At 43.0% G+C, this 19,923-nt stretch overlaps 1 protein-coding gene across 1 annotated transcript in view; it reads left to right on the top strand.

Annotated features, from left to right (window-relative positions):
- Positions 1 to 19,707, top strand: part of osbp2b (oxysterol binding protein 2b) — a 54,885-nt gene extending 35,178 nt beyond the window's left edge. Inside the window, 12 exon segments of the mRNA XM_071523165.1 lie at positions 755 to 1,005; positions 5,553 to 5,763; positions 6,633 to 6,756; positions 7,690 to 7,756; positions 8,396 to 8,548; positions 8,683 to 8,928; positions 9,043 to 9,163; positions 9,929 to 10,032; positions 13,557 to 13,652; positions 14,127 to 14,311; positions 14,441 to 14,661; positions 15,672 to 19,707. Of these exon segments, the coding sequence (XP_071379266.1) occupies positions 755 to 1,005; positions 5,553 to 5,763; positions 6,633 to 6,756; positions 7,690 to 7,756; positions 8,396 to 8,548; positions 8,683 to 8,928; positions 9,043 to 9,163; positions 9,929 to 10,032; positions 13,557 to 13,652; positions 14,127 to 14,311; positions 14,441 to 14,661; positions 15,672 to 15,814 (1,922 nt within the window). The 3' untranslated portion in view covers positions 15,815 to 19,707.
- Positions 19,708 to 19,923: the final 216 nt, after the last annotated feature.

Below are 19,923 nucleotides of genomic sequence, written 5' to 3'. Positions count from 1 at the left end.
AAATGCCCTGACACAGCTTACATTTACACTTGCTTTGCTTCCCAAGGGCTTCTCCAGTCAGAGCAATCATACTACAGTATTTAGTGTGTTGCTGTCTCATGGGTGTTTTTGTGTGTGTCAAATGAAACCATCTGTAAAATCAAACTAACAGCTGCCCAAATAGCACTTATTTCATCAGTGGAACTAATCACAGTTTGTTTGTCTCTGTGACCAAGTAATTTGTGTGTTTATCATTTACTGACAGTTTGTGCTCTTTTTAATGGATGACACTTTACTAAAACATAGCAGCTAGTCAGCAACAGATTAGAGCAAGCTGCTGGCTGCCCATCTGTATCGATTTAACGCTACACTTGTTGTGACTCCCGGCTCACTGTCCTCCATTTGATGTGTCTGTAATGAGTCATTCGTGATGGAGGGTGACAGCAGGGGTCACTGGGCCATGGAGGGGTTGGATTATTGATTGCCATGGTATCCTGGGAAGCCAACCCATGTCTTGAGGAAAAAAATCGATACAATGAAAATGGGTGTGTGTGCATATGTCGCCCGTTGGTCTTTGGACATGCCATCCAACAGCTTTGCAATTAAACATGCTATGTGGAATTGCAAAAGGACAATTACAAATATCTTTATAAAGTATATTAATATCTTACTAATGAAATATTCACTATTATAAATGTAGTAAATATTTAGTCTTTTTTCCCTCCTCCCCCACGGCAAGTATCAGTCTGTATGACCTCTGACCTCTCCCTTCCAGATGACTCGGGGGACGAGGAGCCGGCGTCCCAGTCGGACCGCAGCGAGATTCAGGGCACCCTGAAGACGCTGGTCAGCAAGCTCGATGACCTCAGCACGTGCAACGACCTGATCGCCAAGCACGGGGCGGCCCTGCAGCGTTCGCTGAGTGAACTCGAGGGTCTGAGAGTCCCGGTGGAGGGAGGGGAGAAGATCAAGGCAGTCAACGAGCGAGCCACCCTCTTCCGCATCACTTCCAATGCTATGATCAATGTAAGTAGTCAGCCGGGGACAGACGAGGCTACAAGGCCCGACCCCGCTGAACAGTGACCAGAGAGTGTCTTGCATCCTGTGTGCTTCGGCATGATCGATGTGACAGGAATGCGAGTCATCAGTAATGCCCTGGTTAGTGAGTGATGAGAGATGCGATCACTTCACAGCGTGGCAAGTTAAACCACTACAGGGCTAGACTGATGTCAGCGTGATTATCATTATTGTGACGAATACAGACATGCACAGTCATTCACGGCTCCTTACCAGCTACATTTATCAAAACACAACAACAAACACAGAAACATGACCAGGTTTTCAACCACCGCCACGTCACACGCTGTTGGATCTGGTTACTAGGATCAGAAGAGGAAGTACTCTACTGTATTTGGCTCTGTTCCATTCTCCTCAATGGCAAATTCCATTGGCTTTACAGTATGGTAGTAGTGGACAAGGGTTCAGGGAGAGTTGAGGTGCGAAGGAGTGATATTAGATATGATTGGTGGTGGGGGGAGACAGGAATAGCCCCTACCCCCCCTCATACCTCAAACCCTAGACCCTCCCAGCCTGGTGAGGAATGTCAGACCCTGCTGGATGACTATTAGACAGACAGACCTGCTCTGACTGAAGCCAGATATTACCCAGACAAGCATACAAAGGTTTGTCTATCTACCTACTGCTCTGGTTGGCTTTGATGTGTTGACAGCTTTGTTTTTTTTTTCCTGGGGTCAGAGAATGTTTATTCTGGCTGTAATGCATGTCTGATACTTGAGGCTGTTCCTGCTACATGTTTGGTTATTGGGAGTAGACTGACTTGGACTGACTCAGCGTCGGCCGTTGGGTTGCAAGAACTTTGACCTTTTGATTTGGCTTGAAATTAGGCAGTGCCCCTAATATATTGTTAAGAATGTGTTAATACTTGCTTGTTAAGAGCACTGAGCCATAGGATTATGATAAGAAAACAAAATGCAGTCTGTATGCACAGTACTGTAGATTGCATTTAAATTATGGGATTGGCCGTACCTCAAAATGATGAGCTTTTTGTTTCTCATTTCTTATTCTTTTTTTGATTAATTGGCTGGGGAAATTGAAACTTATTGGACAAGCAATAAAACAGCCATTCTTGGATCACCTATCATTAAAATGCCATTAGATTTGGCCAGAATGGGCCTCTAATGAGAGAGACTGAGGGGAAGCGCTGCCACAGACCCCCTGTAGTAGTTTTTGGTCTTGTAAATGGTTCTGTGAGAGTAACAGAGGATATGGGCACTTGGCTTTCTGCATCTGTGGATTCAGCCGCTGTAAAGTAATTTACTTTGTACTAATAGTGTAACTGTTGTCTGTATGTGCTGGTCCCAAAGAAGCATGGGAATAAATGTTAGGAGGAAGTGAAGGAGAAAGGAGGGGTTGAGGGAAAATGGAGACAGGAGGGAGTCAGTAACGTCAAGGCACAACTGCATGTGCTCATTTAGTGCTGATATAACTCCTCACGTGTGCCATCAGTTGCCTGAGTTTGTGCGTTTGTGTGTTTTATATGGTACGTTTGTATGGTTTGATCATATGAAACCTTGCTTTTTAATTTCACACTTTGCCAACCCTGCACATCGTGCAAAGTGCAGCATGACATTTAATTTGACACTGGCAGCTGTTACACCAGTCTTGATTTACATATTGACTCCACATGGCCAGGATCGCTTAGCCTGGTTCAGACGTGATATTCCCCCACAGGAAGTCACAAGCAGTCTGCGTTTGTACAGGAGACTCAGCAGAAAAAAAGTGGAACCGTCCTGCTTTTTTTAAGTCCATGTTCAGTTTCATATCATGCTTATGTCTGAGGAAGTGGTCCGCAACGTCACGTGCACTTTAACTTTTAAATTGAGGCTCAGACCCTGTCATTTAGGATACTTCCTATATGACTGCTGGAGGTAAGAGATTGTGGATTTATTTACTTCTAGTTATTTCACTGTCATGTATTTTGTGAGATTTCCACATGATGTGAAAACTGTATTTTTAATTATCTGCTATTCTTGGTGCTAAGGGATAGAGTTAGTTAAAATTAGTTAATTGGTTTATTTGATAGGATCCCCATTAGCTGCTGTGTAAACAGCCGTATCCACAAGTGTACTGTAGGGTTGATATTTCAGTACTACACCCTTACCATACCTGTAACGCCATAGATTCTGAGATATTGTAGTATCATACTGTAAATATAATCAGAAGTCTTGGTCCATACAGATCAGCAGCTTGTGTTAAGTAGCAGTAAAATGACCATACATGCATCTCTTTAGCCAAATGTTAAAGAGTATAATGACTTGACAAATTTACGTTTCGTTTCGTTGATTGATTGATTGGCCAGCTTCAGTACATAAGTTTGCTCTAAACTTTGAATGTTTGGTGTTGTATCATGATTCTTGCTCTGGTATAGTGTAAAAAGTTAAAGTATAGTATACTGTCAAACCTACTGCATTGTTCTCAGAAGGAGCTGAACTCTTTCATTTTCATTTGGGATGTCAGACAGCTGTTTTTTTTTTTTTTTTTTTTTTCGACACTTATGATATTAAATCATGACTAGGCATTCTGCCATTCCCAATGAAGCTGCAAATGCTGTAAAAATCCTCTCAAAAAGCACAGCTATGGTGATCGAATTGATATCATCAGACACCTAGCAATCACTCTCTGTTCTCTGAAATCACACCTCTACACCTAGATGTGCAATGATCAGTGAATGATAATAGCAACTGAATGTACTGCCTGAAAGCTTGATGTTATTCTACAGTAACAATCATGCAATAGGAATCTTATATTGTAGCTTTCCTTATTTTTTCAGTTTCCCCTGTGTTCGTTTTGGCCAGGTATGGGATTGCAATGCACTAAGTATTTCAATTTAATACAGTGATATATTGCAATTTATTTTTTATTTTTTATTTTATTTAATTGAAAGGCTCAAATGACACGCATTATGGTAAAATGCATATTTTTGAGCAAAAAGCCATGAATTTAATTACTTCAATTCAAGACTTAACAGCCTTTTTAATTTGATAGATCATCATAATGTGATCTTTTGGAAATAGCCTTGAAATTTTAATGAAAACAGTTAAATGCTCTCTGCCAGTGAATTAATGTAATATTGTGTGTGTTGGGTTGGGGTGAGGGGTAAAAAACACTTTTTCAAGAGATTGATATCCTCTTCTCTGGTAGCAAATCAGGGAACAGGTCAGTGTTACCACGTCCTTGTTTCTCTTCCTGCTGCCTGAAGGCGATACATCCTGTCTGTAAGAGATAGAGATTATTTGAGCTCTGTGACACACGAGCCCCCCAGCTTGCTGACTTCAGCCAGAACCGTGTCCAAGTGGTTTCAACCAAATATCAACAGCCCCTATGGCGCTTGGACCAAAGAGGCTTTTAACTTGCAAATGTTGAAAGCATGCACTGACTGGATCATGTGTGATCTCGCGACACACCCATCCATTCCACCCATCTGGGGAATAATTAACAAGCCCCCTCAAAATGCAACAAAAATACTGGATTGCATAACAGCAGTTTAAAAATAATTATTAAAAAAACCTTATTCTGGAAGCTCACTTGCTGACAGCTCACTGACTGTCACAAGCATATTTCATCATGCATGGTGTCAGCTGTCAAGTGTGTGATTTAGGTTCATTGACCTTTGAGGCTGTCAGACATATGATGCAATGGCAACAAATGCTGACATGTATATTAGATCTAAAGTAACCTCTTTGTTTCAGCAGTAATGGGAACTCATAGTGCGTTTTACAATGATGCCCCCTCTTGACAGGAACCTAGTCTTCTGCAATCAAGGGCTAATCTGTAGCTCATCGTTCCACTGATGCTGTCTTTGTTAACTTACAGTGTGCTCCAAGGCAACATGCAATATTCACATTCAACACAGTATGGAGACCTAGTAAAAGCCACGGAGATGACTAATTGACATAATGATGATTGCTTGAAACAGTAGCGATGAATTGCCTTGATTACAATGATTGATACTTATGTAATTTAATCTCTCTCCACCTCTGGTCCCATCCCAATATTCTCTCTCTCATCTTGGTTTCAGTTGGAGCTTATTCAGGGACATTTATCACCTGCTGATTTTTTTTTCAGTAGAGTAGGCCTATTATCTGGAGACTTGGGCATTAATAAAAATATGAACCTAGTGACGATGAAAGAATTTTTTGTCTTATTTGAAGAAAGAAACAGTCTTAGCATTGAAAGATTTACACAACAGGGACCAAGAGGAGTCACTCTTCTATCGAAATCCACAGGCAATATTGCAGAGTTGACTTTTATTATAAAGCACTGAATAGAGTAAAACTCTCTGCACTGTATTTGATCTCCAAGCTTAATATTTCTAGGTTCCTAAGTCTCAGTTGATACAGTTATAGTAAGTGCTAGGAAACCTGCACACTCTGAGGAATTACGAACAACAGATTTCTTTTGCATGATGTAAGTCCATTTTATTCCAAAGTGCAAGTGTGTATTGTAGAAATTAAATTTTCAATGTGTCTGTGTGTCTGCATGCGTTCCCCCAGGCGTGTCGAGACTTCCTGGACCTAGCGGAGACTCACAGTCGGAGATGGCAGCGGGCGCTGCAGTATGAGCGAGAGCAGCGCACCCACCTGGAGGAGACCATTGAGCAGCTAGCCAAGCAGCATAACAGCCTGGAGAGAGCGTGGAGAGAAGCCCCCGCGCTCGCTGCCAGCACTCCCAGTGCCCCCACCGCCAACAAGGGTGAGACTTGCTGTCATGTGCACCTAACTCCTGTAGTCTCCTGCCTCTGTCTGGACCGTACTCTAAATGTTCACAGTCATGTGTGACCAGCCTGACGTCCAACATTACAGACATTCCTGATCTTAGGAAACAGGGAGGAAATAGGAGATACAAGCCATGTCAGAAGGTTTACAATTAGATTATCGTTGTAAAAAAGTGGCTTGATGGAAAAAACATTTCCCAGCCTTATTTTAGGTTTATAGCATGGATGTAGTAGAGGATAAATCCACATTAACTCATTTTACTCACCTTTTTATTATTTATTGGCATAGAGATTACACAGCTGAGATTAATCTCCATGACATAAATTAATAGCACACATCATAGTAAGTAGTATCAAACTGATGTAGGCTATATAATAGGCAAAAAAGGCATCTTAAGGGGAAAAAGCATATAGGTATTATTTTCTGAAAATATGAATGATTTTTGTTTATATTGGTGGTTGTTTGCCTTATAATGATCACTGACTGAAGGTAATAGTTCACCCACATTTTCATTTAACACTAAATCAGTTGTCATGGGATAGTACTATAATGATGTGCTATGGGGATTTTCACAGTTGTACTCCTCTGTTGGAAGAGTTATAGACATACTGGATCATTGAATATTGAATATTGGGTATTTGACATGAGAATGTTACCCAGAGGAACTCATATCATTTGGGTTAGTTAGCCAACAGGAACATTGCCTATTTAACTAAGCTGATTATTTCTTGATTAATCACCATGGGTATGTGATTATCCACTGTTCTCCATTTAACCCTGTATAGTACAAACAAAAACCATGTGATAGTAGTGCTAGTGTTGCGTGCTGTGAATAATATACTGCGTGTCTCCTGACAGAAGGGAGTGAGAGGCCACTCAAAGAGGAGGCGAGTGATGAAGATGAGGATACTGAGTATTTTGATGCCATGGAGGACTCCCCTGCTTTTATCACAGTGACCGCCACCGAGAACACACAGCACAGGTCAGTCTGGCACACTGATCCTATTCATATAACTCTGAAATCAACATGTTGAGGCCAAAGTGAGTATTCAACAGAACCCATATAACCAGGGGGACATCTCATCAATCAGTCTCAGTCTCATCAATTATCTATTATCTGTTTTTTTTTAAAAAGAATGGGCAATACACTCTTGCTGGTACATACTGTGGGTCCAATAATACAGACTTTACTGATCTTAGTGAGAAAATGGGCAGTCCACTCTCTTTAGTATTTTGTTTTTTACTGAGACAGTAGGAAAGCTGAAAGGGAGACACAGGTGAGATCTGATCCTGGGTCAGCAAAGGCACATGTGTGACCACTATAAACCATTTTTGCGCTCTAGTCTTTTTCATATAGTGAATATGACCACACACACACACACACACACCCACACACCCACACACACACACACACACACACACACACACACACACATACATACAGTACATACACGTCCCTCTTGTCAGTGTTTGTCAGATGTGCTCACCCTGTGTTGTATATTATTATAGCATATTATTATTATAGTATAATAATAGCTCAAGGTGCTTGTCCCTGGTCTGGTTTCCTGCAGGAGAGTAAAATCATTTCTGTTTTTGTTCTCATTCTTTCAGTACCTTTATTATGGCATATTTGTTTGCTGCATTACAATCAGCCTTTTGCTGTCAGTTCCACCCTATTTTTGCAGAGCACCTGCTGTCTTGCTTTTCTTTTTCAAGTCTTGAGCAGCGTGTCTCCACGTCTTAGATTAGTGTTTTCTCTCTCATCATCATTCTAGCTCAGCTCTTTCAACATATCTCTCAAACCCAATAGCAACAAACCCAAACAATACAATATCTCAAACCCCAAAAATCTGAGGCAACAAATCAGTATGTATGTCCAGTGCTTATTGTAGAAACCATTTTCATTCTGTTTCAGGCGTTCTCAAAGTAACTTGAGTGGCGCGAGCGGAGGCCATCCCAATGACTGGAACCAGGATGACCATGTAAGTGTCTGTTCCTTTTAACAGCTTTGACTGGTGCGACTAACATCTTTGAACACGGCTGCCTTTCATGGTCTCACTATAGATTCATCCATGCTGCTGGAGAGCTCACAGCTCATTCATTTATTTATATACTCGCCTTCAGTTGCTGTTTTCAAGCCTCTTGCCAATCTCACAAACACCCCTTCCTCCAGTCCTTTTCTCCCATGCCCCCACACACACCCACACACACACACACACACACACAGCCTTTGTCACCCCTGTGGTGCCAAAGATGCACAGCTGCTCCCTGCATCATTCCTCTAGATCCTAATTACTAGTCAAACATCTGCTCTCCTCTCTCCTCTCCTCTCTCTTTTGCTCTCACTCTGTCTCTCTTGCTTTCTCTCTCTTTCTCGTCTCTCTCACACTCATCTGTTTCTTCTGTTCCTTCTCCTGTCTCTCACTTCCTCCTTCATTCATCCTCTTGCTCTGTCACTCTGTCTCTACTTGGTGATATGCTGAAATATCGCCAAGCTGTCTATGAAGTTGAAAGTTTTTCTGAGTCACAGTATTGTATGATTTATTAAAACATTTGGGACACTCATGCTCACTCCTACACCCCCCCCTCCCCACCCCACCCCACCCCACCCCCAATCTCAGGTGTCTCCGAGCTGTAATGATCTGTCAGGGAAGGAGCTGCAGCCCCGCAGACAGCGGCGGACCCATATCCCAGAGAAGCCCAACTACTCCCTCAATTTGTGGAGCATCATGAAGAACTGTATTGGCAAGGAGCTCTCCAAAATTCCCATGCCTGTAAGTGTGTGTGGCATGGTCCTCGTTCTGTCATCTGGGTTAAGATAAATCTCCGTAAATGAGATTTGATGGTGCGATGGACAAAACCTACATGATGGCACTTGAGACATGCACCTTCTCTGTGTCCCATTCAGGTAAACTTCAACGAGCCTCTGTCGATGCTGCAGCGTCTCACAGAAGACCTGGAGTATCACGAGCTTCTGGACAAGGCGGCACGCTGCGACTCCTCTCTGGAGCAGATGTGCCTGGTAGCTGCCTTCTCCATCTCCTCCTACTCCACCACAGTCCACCGGACCGCCAAGCCCTTCAACCCCCTGCTGGGTGAGACCTACGAGCTGGATCGCCTGGAGGAGTTTGGCTACCGCTCGCTGTGTGAGCAGGTAACAGCCTACTGGACACTGTTCTCCACACAAGGTTTTGAACATGGTTTATGATTCTGTGAAACAATCCTCGATGTTGTGTGACCTTTACCTTTCGCCCATCCTTCCTCTCAGGTGAGCCATCACCCCCCTGCAGCGGCACATCATGTGATTTCCCAACGAGGCTGGACCCTGTGGCAGGAAATCACCATAGCCAGCAAGTTCCGTGGCAAATACCTCTCCATAATGCCTCTGGGTGAGACATTCAATATTCACCTGGACAGCAAACAAACTATTTGTCTAAATAAAGGTTCCACCATGCTAATTGAACAGATACACCGGGCGAGTTTAGTTTGGATATCCTCCACATCCCACTTGAGAGTAGTAAACTACAGAGCTCCCTCCCTCCCACACAATCTAAAGCCACAGAAAACAGTGTGAGAATGAATCAGGGGGATTTTATGACCCCTTGTGACACACACATAAAGTATGGGTATAAAGGGAGCTCTCTATTGCACTAGAGAGCTGGGGTCTGTTGGCTCTAGATAAATGAGAGATTTGATAGATAGATAGTCCAGGAACAGGGTGCAGTGGTATTTATCTGACTTCTCACACTTCCTATTATATGCCTCCTGTGAGGTGCTGTGGAATGGAAAAAAGTGGAAGGCGTTTATGGTGAAATACATGTTGTGTATCATCTCAGGTTAAGTCGATCTGGAGCAGGGTTAAAATGTATTGCCTGTTCGCAGGGAATAAGTGTGTTAGATGGCACTTATGTTTTCCAGCGCGGCACAGATAGGACTGACCATGTTTACAACCAGACCTGGAGAGGAATCAAAAAAGCAAACCCACAACGCAAAACATCACTTTGTTTCAGCTCCATGCAATAGCAGGTCACTAGCAAAAGCAGCTGTGAATATACTCTGTAAATGGTTGTTGGTTAGTGTTCCCTCCCTATAACAGTGCTCATTCAACTTCCAATTTTCTCTTCTCTTTGTCTCCTGTCCCTATCCATTCCCAGGTGCCATTCACCTGCAGTTCCACTCCAGTGGGAACCACTATGTGTGGAGGAAGGTCACCTCCACAGTGCACAACATCATCGTGGGCAAGCTGTGGATTGACCAGGTCTGTTGCTGAAACTGCTCTTTGGTAACCATTCATCCATGGCTCCATAATTCTGTCAGTTGTGATGTCACATTCCAGTCCTAGATGATCTGCGTGTTTCTTGCGTTACAGTTGTGCATAATCCAGGCCAGCAGAGTAGAAGGCTGTGAAGAAGGGAATCAGAACAGAGCCTTACAGCACATGAATACGCAGCATCACAATCTCTGGGGATTTATCTTTAGCTTTGATCTCTAATAACACCCGAAAATAACAGCTTCTCCTTTCTGTGAGATGGCCCAATTATAACGAGTGGGGGGAGGGGCGGCAAGCAGCCCATCTATCTGACTGCATGTCTGTCTGTCTCCAGGAATGGGATTTTTTCTTTTCAGCTACTTAGCTTTTTTATTACAATTACAATTTCCCATTTGGAAGATGCTTTTATCCAAAGCGACGTACACATGAGATTTTAATACAACACAAACAAGGTTCTAGTCAGGAGAGAACAACGAGAGTAGGCTAAGTGCCATAAAGATAAGTTCTAGTCCAACAGGACATAGGTGTTACGAGGCAGTGCTACGAGGCAGTGCATAGAGTGCATAGAGGCAGATAAAGAGGTTTTTTTTTTTTTTTTTTTGGTTACACAATCCATCAGGTGAGAAGGTGTTCACTAAAGAGCTGGGTCTTTAGCCTTTTCTTAAAGATTGAGAGGGACTCTGCGAATCGAATGGAGTTTGGTAGCTCGTTCCACCACTGAGGAACCACAGAAGAGAAGAGTCTGGCTAGAGACTTAGGGCCTTGTTGTGGTGGCAGCATCAGGCGCCGTTCCTTGGCAGAGCGAAGTGGGCGGGAGGGAGCGTAGACCTGAATGAGGGAGTTCAGGTAGGTCGGAGCCGTTTTGGTTGCTGCTTTGTAGGCGAGCATCAAGGACTTGAACTTGATGCGGGCAGACTGGGAGCCAGTGGAGGGATATGAACAGCGTAGTGACATGTGCTCTTTTGGGCTGGTTGAAGACCAGATGCGCCGTCGCGTTCTGGATCATCTGCAGAGGTTTGAACGTACATGCCAGGAGCCCTGCCAGTAAGGAGTTGCAGTAGTCAAGGCGTGATATTATAAGCGCCTGTACTAGGAGTTGTGCTGCATGTTCAGACAGGTAGGGTCTGATCTTCCTGATGTTGTACAGGGCAAATCGGCATGACCGAGCAACAGAAGCCACATGCTCCTTAAAGGTTAGTTGGTCATCAATCATGACACCCAAGTTTCTGGCAGACTTTGTGGGAATGAGCTGAGCTGATTCGAGCTGGATACTGATCTGTTGTTGTACAGAGGGACTGGCTGGGATGACAAGGAGCTCAGTCTTTGACAGGTTAAGCTGAAGGTGGCGTTCCTTCATCCATGCCGAGATATTGGCGAGGCATGCTGATATCCGTGCCGAGACTGTGGGGTCGTCTGGCGGGAATGATAGGAGGAGCTGGGTATCGTCAGCATATGAATGATATGAGAAGCCATGTGAGCGGATGACTCCACCAAATGAGGTAGTGTATATTGAAAAGAAAAGGGGTCCAAGCACTGACCCTTGAGGTACCCCTGTGGACAAGCAGTGGGATTTAGACACTTCCCCTCTCCAAGACACTCTAAAGGATCTCCCTGAGAGGTAGGACTCAAACCAGCGGAGAGCAGATCCTGAGAAGCCAAGATCAGCGAGTGTGGAGAGGAGGATTTGGTGCTTAACCGTGTCTAAGGCAGCCGAGAACAGAGGACTGACCGGCAGCTCTAGCTGATCGCAGTGTTTCTGCTACAGGCAAGAGCGCAGTCTCGGTAGAGTGTCCACGTTTGAAGCCAGACTGGTTAGGATCATACAGGTTGTTCTCAGAAAGGAATTCAGAGACTTGATTAAAGACTGTACGCTCAAGTGTCTTGGAAAGGAAGGTGAGGAGTGAAACTGGCCTGTAATTTTCAACCTGAGATGGGTTGAGTGTTGCTGGGCTTGCTTAAAAGCAGTGGGGAACACACCCGTTGTAAGTGAGGAGTTGATGATGTGCGTGACTGCAGGGATAAGTGTGGGCGAAATGGCCTGCAGGAGGTTGGAGGGTATGGCGTCCAACGGACAGGTAGTGGGACGAGAGTCAAGCAGAAGTTTGGAGAGCTCATTGGAGAGCTGAGCTGGTGTGAGGGACCGGAGGTTTCGTCTGAAGGAGACCATTTCCGGCGGAACTTGAGAATGTTCCGTTAAGGAAACCGTGAATTGAATAAAGACGTGGTCAGACAGATGTAAGGAGGTGACAGATTTGCTGTGGAGCAGTTTCGAGTCACAATCAGATTGAGTGTATTGCCCGCTTTGTGTGTGGGAGCGGTGGAGACCTGTTTGAGGTCAAATGAGGACAGAAGTGAAAGTCAGTCGCTTGGGGTTTGTCAAGATGGATATTCATGTCCCCCATGACAATCAGTGGGGTGCCATCTTCAGGACTGGCTGAGAGCATGTCCAGTTCAACTACAAAGTGCCCCAGTAGCCCTGGTGGGAGATATATGACAACCACAAATAGTTTGGCAGGAGCAGTAACCATGATTGCATGGTATTCAAAGGATGAGTTACTGCTTAGAGGAGAAAGCTTAGTGATATATAGTATACCCCCATGCAATTCCAATCAATTTCTACATTTCTACATTTGCTGTTTTCCTGTTTTTTTTCTTGTTCCTGCTCACACCCCTGCAGTCTGTCTTATCTGTCTGCCGCTATGTGTGTGTGTGTTTGTACAAGCTTGAAAGAGAGAGTGGAAATATTTAATTTATGAGCAGATAAACAGAGCCATGTAGTAGACTATGGCACACTCACACACTTCTCTGCATTATTGGTCTCAGAAGCACACTGGTGTGTTGATTAAGTGGAGATCCTGGCTATAGAGTCCCATTAGATCACCAGAAGACGCTTCATAAACCAGAGTATAACAACCTATTAATATTGAATTGTCTGTAATTAAACAATGTTTGTTGATGACTTGTTGTTCATTGTGACTGTTCAGATATGTGTGTGATTGTGATAGAACTAAGCAGAAGCAAAACACACACACACACACACACACACACACATTCCTAACCCATTCCTCCAAATCACATACATTACATTCATTGTTGATCAACCAAGCCTAACCATCAATTTTGTAATTTTGTTGGTCATGATGTTAGCCATGTTTACATTTGTATATTTTTTGCTCTGTTGTCAACACAGTAAAATAGTAAGAATTAATAACTTTATTATGCTAAGGAGAAAGTTTCCCATGTATATTCATTTATCGCTTTTCTGAAAAGGGAACTTTCTCCCTCATGCCTACGCTTAAATTTCTTCAACCTCTCCCTATCCATTGAATTCACTCAACCACTCTGAACTCTTACATTTTGGTATTGATCTTTCTTGTGTCACCTCTTTTTCCCCCCGCTCTCTTCCTGTCTTTGACACCTCTCCATTTCTTATTCACCTCCTCTCTCTCTCTCTCTGTCTCTTTCTCTCTCTCTCCCCCTCTCTCTCTCTCTCTGTGTGTGTGTGTGTGCAGTCAGGGGACATTGAGATTGTGAACCACAGGACCAAGGAGACCTGCCAGCTCAAGTTCTCTCCTTACAGTTATTTCTCCAGGGAAGTTCCACGCAAGGTAAATGCTTCCTCTCACTCAGTCAGCACATGCTTTGCTGACACCAGACCTTGTCATGAGCTCATACACTGCTGGGTAGTGAGCTTGTGTGATGCTGCCTCCTGCTGGATAATACCTGCAAATGTATCACACTCTCAGTGTAAGATTGAAGAAATTCGCAGTACGAGGTTACATGGCAGCGACGTTGCCACTGGATAATGATAACTCATACCAACGACCTAAAAAGTGGGACACAGTGCTGCTTTGCTTGGCACTTAATGTTAAAAGAGATGGATTTGGGGTAAGATGCTGCAATGTACTGATGTCCCATGCAGGGGGCTGTGTTTGTACATTTAAGCAGCTTCACACCACAGAAAAGGGAGATAAGCTCTCACCTATGATACATCTAGGCTCAAAGAAGCCTGGCTTACTTTCGGTACCTTCATTCCATATAGTATCTATTTTATAGGTCTATTTCCTCTTCCTCCCCTCCAGGTGACAGGTGTGGTGGCAGATAGTGGGGGCCAGGCCCACTACATACTGTCTGGCACATGGGACGACAAGATAGAGAGTGCCAAGATCGTTCAGAGCAGCCGAGGGGGCAGCGGGTCAGAGGGCAAACAGAAGACCGTCTACCAGACCTTGTCCCCCAAACTACTGTGGAAGAAATATCCTCTGCCGTAAGCGCTTGTCTCCACAGCCTCATGAGGCAGAGTACATTGTAGCATAGTACTATAGTAAATCATGTATAACACCTTTCAACATTTCTCACTCTGTTCAACTGTCTGCTCTTCTTCTGGCTCTCTCAGGGAGAACGCTGAGAACATGTACCACTTCTCAGCACTGGCACTGACCCTGAACGAACCGGAGGATGGAGTGGGAATGACCGACAGCCGCCTGAGACCAGACCAGAGGCTGATGGAGGCGGGGCGATGGGACGAGGCGAACTCTGAGAAACAGAGGCTAGAGGAGAAACAAAGAGCCGTGAGGAGGAGGAGGGAAGCAGAGGCCTCAGACGCTCTGGATGAAGGTATAAGATGGAAGTGTGGGGAGTGATAGACAAAGACGGACAGAGCAAAACACAGAGACGTGTGCGGGTGATAAAGAAGAAAGAAGGGAGGGAAAGAGCATAGCAATAACAAGTACACATATACAGTATTTAACATTAGATGCAGGTTACAGCTGGGACAAAGACAAACAGCCAAGTGCAGTACAGACATACCTTGAAGCTTATATATATACAGTACATAGAACATTGCAGGGACAGCGTGGGTTGTTCATATTGTTACTGAGTTGCAAAGCAACTGCAGATGTATGAACGAATAATAACGAGGGTTAGCTACAGTGGGTGAAAGAGAGACGCAGGGATTTAGAAGGATTTGCTAAAAGGGCCTCTATTCAGTTACATTATTATGAATAATTTCGGAAGGTCTCTTGACCTTTGTGCTGGAGAAGTAGTACTCAATAATACAGTAGTACTCAGTAATACAAGGGTTATTGTATGTCAAGAAGAAGAGCTTAGCAAAAAAGGAGTGAGATTGAATGAGAGGCGTAGTGGAAGCCAGAATAGGCGAGGCAGAGTACGCAGCAGAAACGTATCATCCTGGTGGCATTCCTGTGTGTGTTGTGCGTAGGCTAGATTGTATTTGATGTACCCATGACTTGTCTTTCTTTTCCTCCCTCTATTGGTGGTCAGAGTGTGATTATGACTCTGGTGAGTGGGGGTTGCCTCGTGCCCCTCTGCTGTGCATCACCCCCCCACACACACACACACCCCATCCTCTCTGTGTCCTTTGTGTGGTCTGCCTATGTGTGGGAACTGCATGATGCCCCTCCATATCCGCTTCTCCAGATAATGATCCAGGAAAAATGTTTTTTTTTTCCTGCATACATGTGACATTTTCATTTAGAATTGGCCTCAATGATATGTTACATGTAATAAAACATACAATTACAAGATCTACAAGTATCTACAAGTGTTAAGAGCACCAATAGATGAAAGCATTTCTTCTTGAGTGACACTTGTGCTTCTTCCCCCAGGTAGAGAATATGAGGGCTACCAGCCATTGTGGTTTCACCAGAGGAGGAACTCAGTCACTGGAGAGACAAACTTTGTGTACAAGGGAGGATACTGGGAGACCAAGGACAGACAGGACTGGAGCATGTGTCCTGAGATCTTCTAACCCAGGAGCTTGGCCTGGACCACACCTAACCTCAGTGGACTCGCCCCAGACAGAGAACTGCTCTGCCTCTGGCCCTTCAGCAACGGGGCTTAGCCGGCTTCAGAGCACCGTGTGGACCTTTGTGAGCAAGAGAATGTGTATGTCTCACACACTCTCAAAATACACTGTACCTCCAAATGTACACTCTCACTCTGTTTTTACAATGGGGATTAAGAAGGGGCATTCCTTAAATAATCCCCCCCCCCCCTTTTGACACTATACTAACAGCAGTGAGTTAGTGTGGATGTGCGGTGAGATGGTGGAGTTTTAACACCTCACTTAGGCACCTGCAAGCTTCTGAAATCAGGTGCTCCACAATGCACTTTTCTGTGTTCACCCCATTTGTTTTAAAGAGTTTTATCGATTGAACAGAAACCCATATCAAAGCAGCTCGCCTCTGTGTAAAGATGGATAGACCGACAACTAACAGGAACAAAATCATATTGAGGCGCACATAGAAATAGGACAGTGTTGATTTAACTCTTGCAGTTTTTCAAAGGTTATTAAGAAAAGTGTCTTCACATCCTCTATTTTATTCAGCACAAGTGAGATTATGCTAGGCATAGATTATAAAGCTTGAATAAATTTCCTCCTTGTGATTTGAAGTGCTCAGTTTTTTTGTCCCCTTTGGTTGCATAATGAAGGAGGCTAGGGCCTGAATATGGTGTCTGGAAAGTCATGTCTGTTAGTTTTCATTATCAACAGCTAATGTTCAACTTTTCTTATACAGTAGAACCTAGATTATCTGAACTGATGGACATAATGAACACAATATGCAGCAGTGCAGAAATATGTTCTGTTAATTGTGTGTTAATGTTGGGATTTCCTTGTAGGTACATGCAATTAGAGTCTGTTCAGTAGCCAATTAGACGATAGTCCATGTAGAGATAATATGGCTGCGTAACCATTTCATATTTTGAATATGAATTGCCTCTGTGTTTCAATGCATTTCAGTCATCTGAACATTTATCTGGTTCAAACAGCCTCCATTTTCAAGGGTTTCAGATTAGCAACATTCTACTTTAGTCAGTCCTCTGGTTGTAACACAACATTAGTACAATAACACAAGAGTACAACATTAAACTTCACAACATCCATATCGCTGGTATAGGAATCTTTATCAGAGAAACTGAATAAGCACTTTTCACTGTGGGTAACCATAGGTTAATACATATCTCTGTGTCGATGTTGAGAAGACTTCACTTTGTATGTTTATTTACCTTGTCCTTTGGTGCTCTCCCATAGCAACACATACTGCATCCTTGGTGACCATTTTCAGTGACATGTCTCAGTGATTGTACAAAGTATAGAGTCTGCACCAAATCACTGAGCTATTCAGTAATTATCACCCAATACATCAATATCCAGGCACATGGTGATTTCATAGTGTACAATGGGCTGGTTCTGCAGTCTCCATCAGTCACTAGTTAGTAGTTCAGATTTTTCCAACAGGACTACTTGAGCCTCTGACTGGAGTTGTGGGTCTGAAGTGTCCAGCGTGGCTTCAGCTGACAGAAGCTTTTGGGTTGTGGAAACAGACAGGCTGGTTCCTGTAGTGCACCACTGTGCAGTCAGCTCCAGCCACACAGGACTGTCCCAACCACTGGTCCAGACCCACCACAGCTCTGTAGTCCTCCCATACAATGTTCAGCAGATGTGGACAAGCTGATCTGGGATCAGCTCATGAAGGTACTGTCAGTCTTTTGCCTTTGAATTGACTGAACACGGGAAACGAGTCCCCTGATCTGTGCACTACATGTCTAAAGTGACAAGAGTTTTGAAAACCAGTTAGTATTTTTTGTAATTATTGTTAGGAATGTAGAATCAAGGCTGGAGGTATTGTATCTGCCGTCTAGTCGTTTCTGTGAATATTTTGTGATAAGAGAATGATATTGTAAAATGAAGAGTAATTATACTAATCTGAATATTAAGTTATCTGTACAGTATAGTTCAAATTGGAAACTTGACTGAATGAGCCTAAGTAATTTTAACTTTTAATCCAAATTGATACCGCAAAAAGATGGAAGTCAATTCTGACACACACACAGTTTGGCTGCAGATTTAATGTTTTATATTTACAAAGACTGACTTGACACACTGAAAAATCATTTTTGTAGAGTCCTTGATACTAGCACATTATTAACCTTGGTTCAGTTATCAGTTCACAGATCAATACGTCTGGCAGTGCCTCTGATGCGCAGGCCATAAGGGTCTGAGATATGCACTGGATAAGAGTGTCATTCACGTAGAATACCACCCTGCACAGAGTGTTCGGCTGATAGAGTGAAGATCTCAAGGGTGATAACAGCTAAAAAGGAATGTGAGCTGGTAAAATGTAAAAAGTTTATCTGTGAGATTCTTCATCAGTCACTTAATGATTGTTATGTTTTTGCACAGAAGAGTACTCATTACTCCTATTTACATAAATGGTTTTAGTGCATTTTTGATTTGTGGCTATCACGAGTTTGATAAATCACTAAATCTCTTTCGTCACAGAGCAAAAGGCTTTATTTTGCTGTACTATTTTGGGTTCTCTTCCTGTCTATCCACTTCACACCATTTACTTTTCAGCAGTCATAAATATGTTTCTTCTCACATTGTGTGCATCAACACAAACACTCCCATAGGCACATACATAAATACAGGCTGTTGACGTTTGAATCATATCAGGATGGTCACACCTGGGACGAACATTAACGCGGCAAGGTGTTTTATTTTTGCTATGTTGAAAATTGTCATTGTACAGTTAAATACTAAACCATTGCGCACAGTATCGACATTTGAAAGAACACAGATCACTATTGAAGTGTGGTGAAGAAATTGTACAAATGGCAAGTTAATCTATGATTCCTTTCTCAGCGATCAACTTGAGATTCACTAGAGATTTACTTTAATATATTGTGTTTGAGATAGATGATTTTATATTTGAATATACATGTTATATTTTGAATGATAATGGAGAGCTCATCATACGTTTAATCAATATATTTCCAAATAACGTGACCTCAGTACTTGACGGTGACTTGCCTACTGAAGCGGCCCCAGTGAGGGCCTGTACAGTATCGGACAGCTGTAGCAATAACACAGTGAGGTGTAGAGGATTTATTAACACATGGCTCCTGTTGCTTCAAATAGAACAGTTGTCTGCCTCATGCAGAAAGGGAATAAACCAACCAAAGTGTATGTGGAGAGTGTACTGTAGACTAAAACTCTTCAACTGCCTTCCCTATCTAAGAGGTTTCTAATGTAAACCCCCTCTCATTTTTCTCATTTCATCTGACTTAATTCACTATGGTTTGATTTAGCTTTAATTTTTATGCTTTTATTTTCTGTTCTGATTTCTACTTTCTCATGGGTGCCATTATTCTTATGTTGATGTATTCATATGTATGCATAATGAGTTGAGGTTTGTGTGTATGTACGACACACATTTGCTTCTCATTTTATGCTGCTCAGTTCTTTTGAGGCAGAAGTATAGTAATGAAGATGGGGAGATTTTTCATGCCTTGTCTAAACTGAACCCTGCTACTCCTTGTCTGTGTCCTTGACTGTGACTCATGGCCTTGTTGCAAGATGGTAATGATGTTGGTAATGGTTAATAGTGATGAACTTCATGAGACACATCACAACAGGGGTCTGGTACAGGAGGTCAAAGGTGAAAAGTAATGACCTGCCTTGACTACTCTTACTCCCCAGATACACACAGGTGTATTCAGGTTTAACTGCAGATTCTTCAACTGAGGTTTTGCTTCTTTTTTAAATTGTGTATTTTCTCCCTTAATTTATACTCATATAACATTGTCTTTAAACAAGAAAGACACAATGACAAAAAAGAAGATAATAAAGTTGTTACTGTTGACACTGGATTTCTGTCTGCTGTTTTGTTTTTAATTTTCTCTCTTGAACCTCATTAAGGATGGACTGGCTTTATCTGAAATAAGTAGGCTATCTTTAGTAAATAAATAAATAAAAAGTGGGTCCCTCACTTCAAATTAGGTACCCTCATTTTTTAAACTAATTGTGACAGTTTATCAAGATTTTTGTGAGAATAAAGGGGACAAAATGCAGAT

The sequence above is a fragment of the Centroberyx affinis genome, unplaced genomic scaffold (assembly GCF_046629955.1).
Source record: "Centroberyx affinis isolate AG114_WGS23_722 - 3 ecotype Tasmania unplaced genomic scaffold, CSIRO-AGI_Caff_v1 ptg001070l_1, whole genome shotgun sequence".
Taxonomy (NCBI): domain Eukaryota; kingdom Metazoa; phylum Chordata; class Actinopteri; order Beryciformes; family Berycidae; genus Centroberyx; species Centroberyx affinis.
Note: the sequence above shows the minus strand (reverse complement) of the source record. Positions and strands in the feature narration are given on the sequence as shown.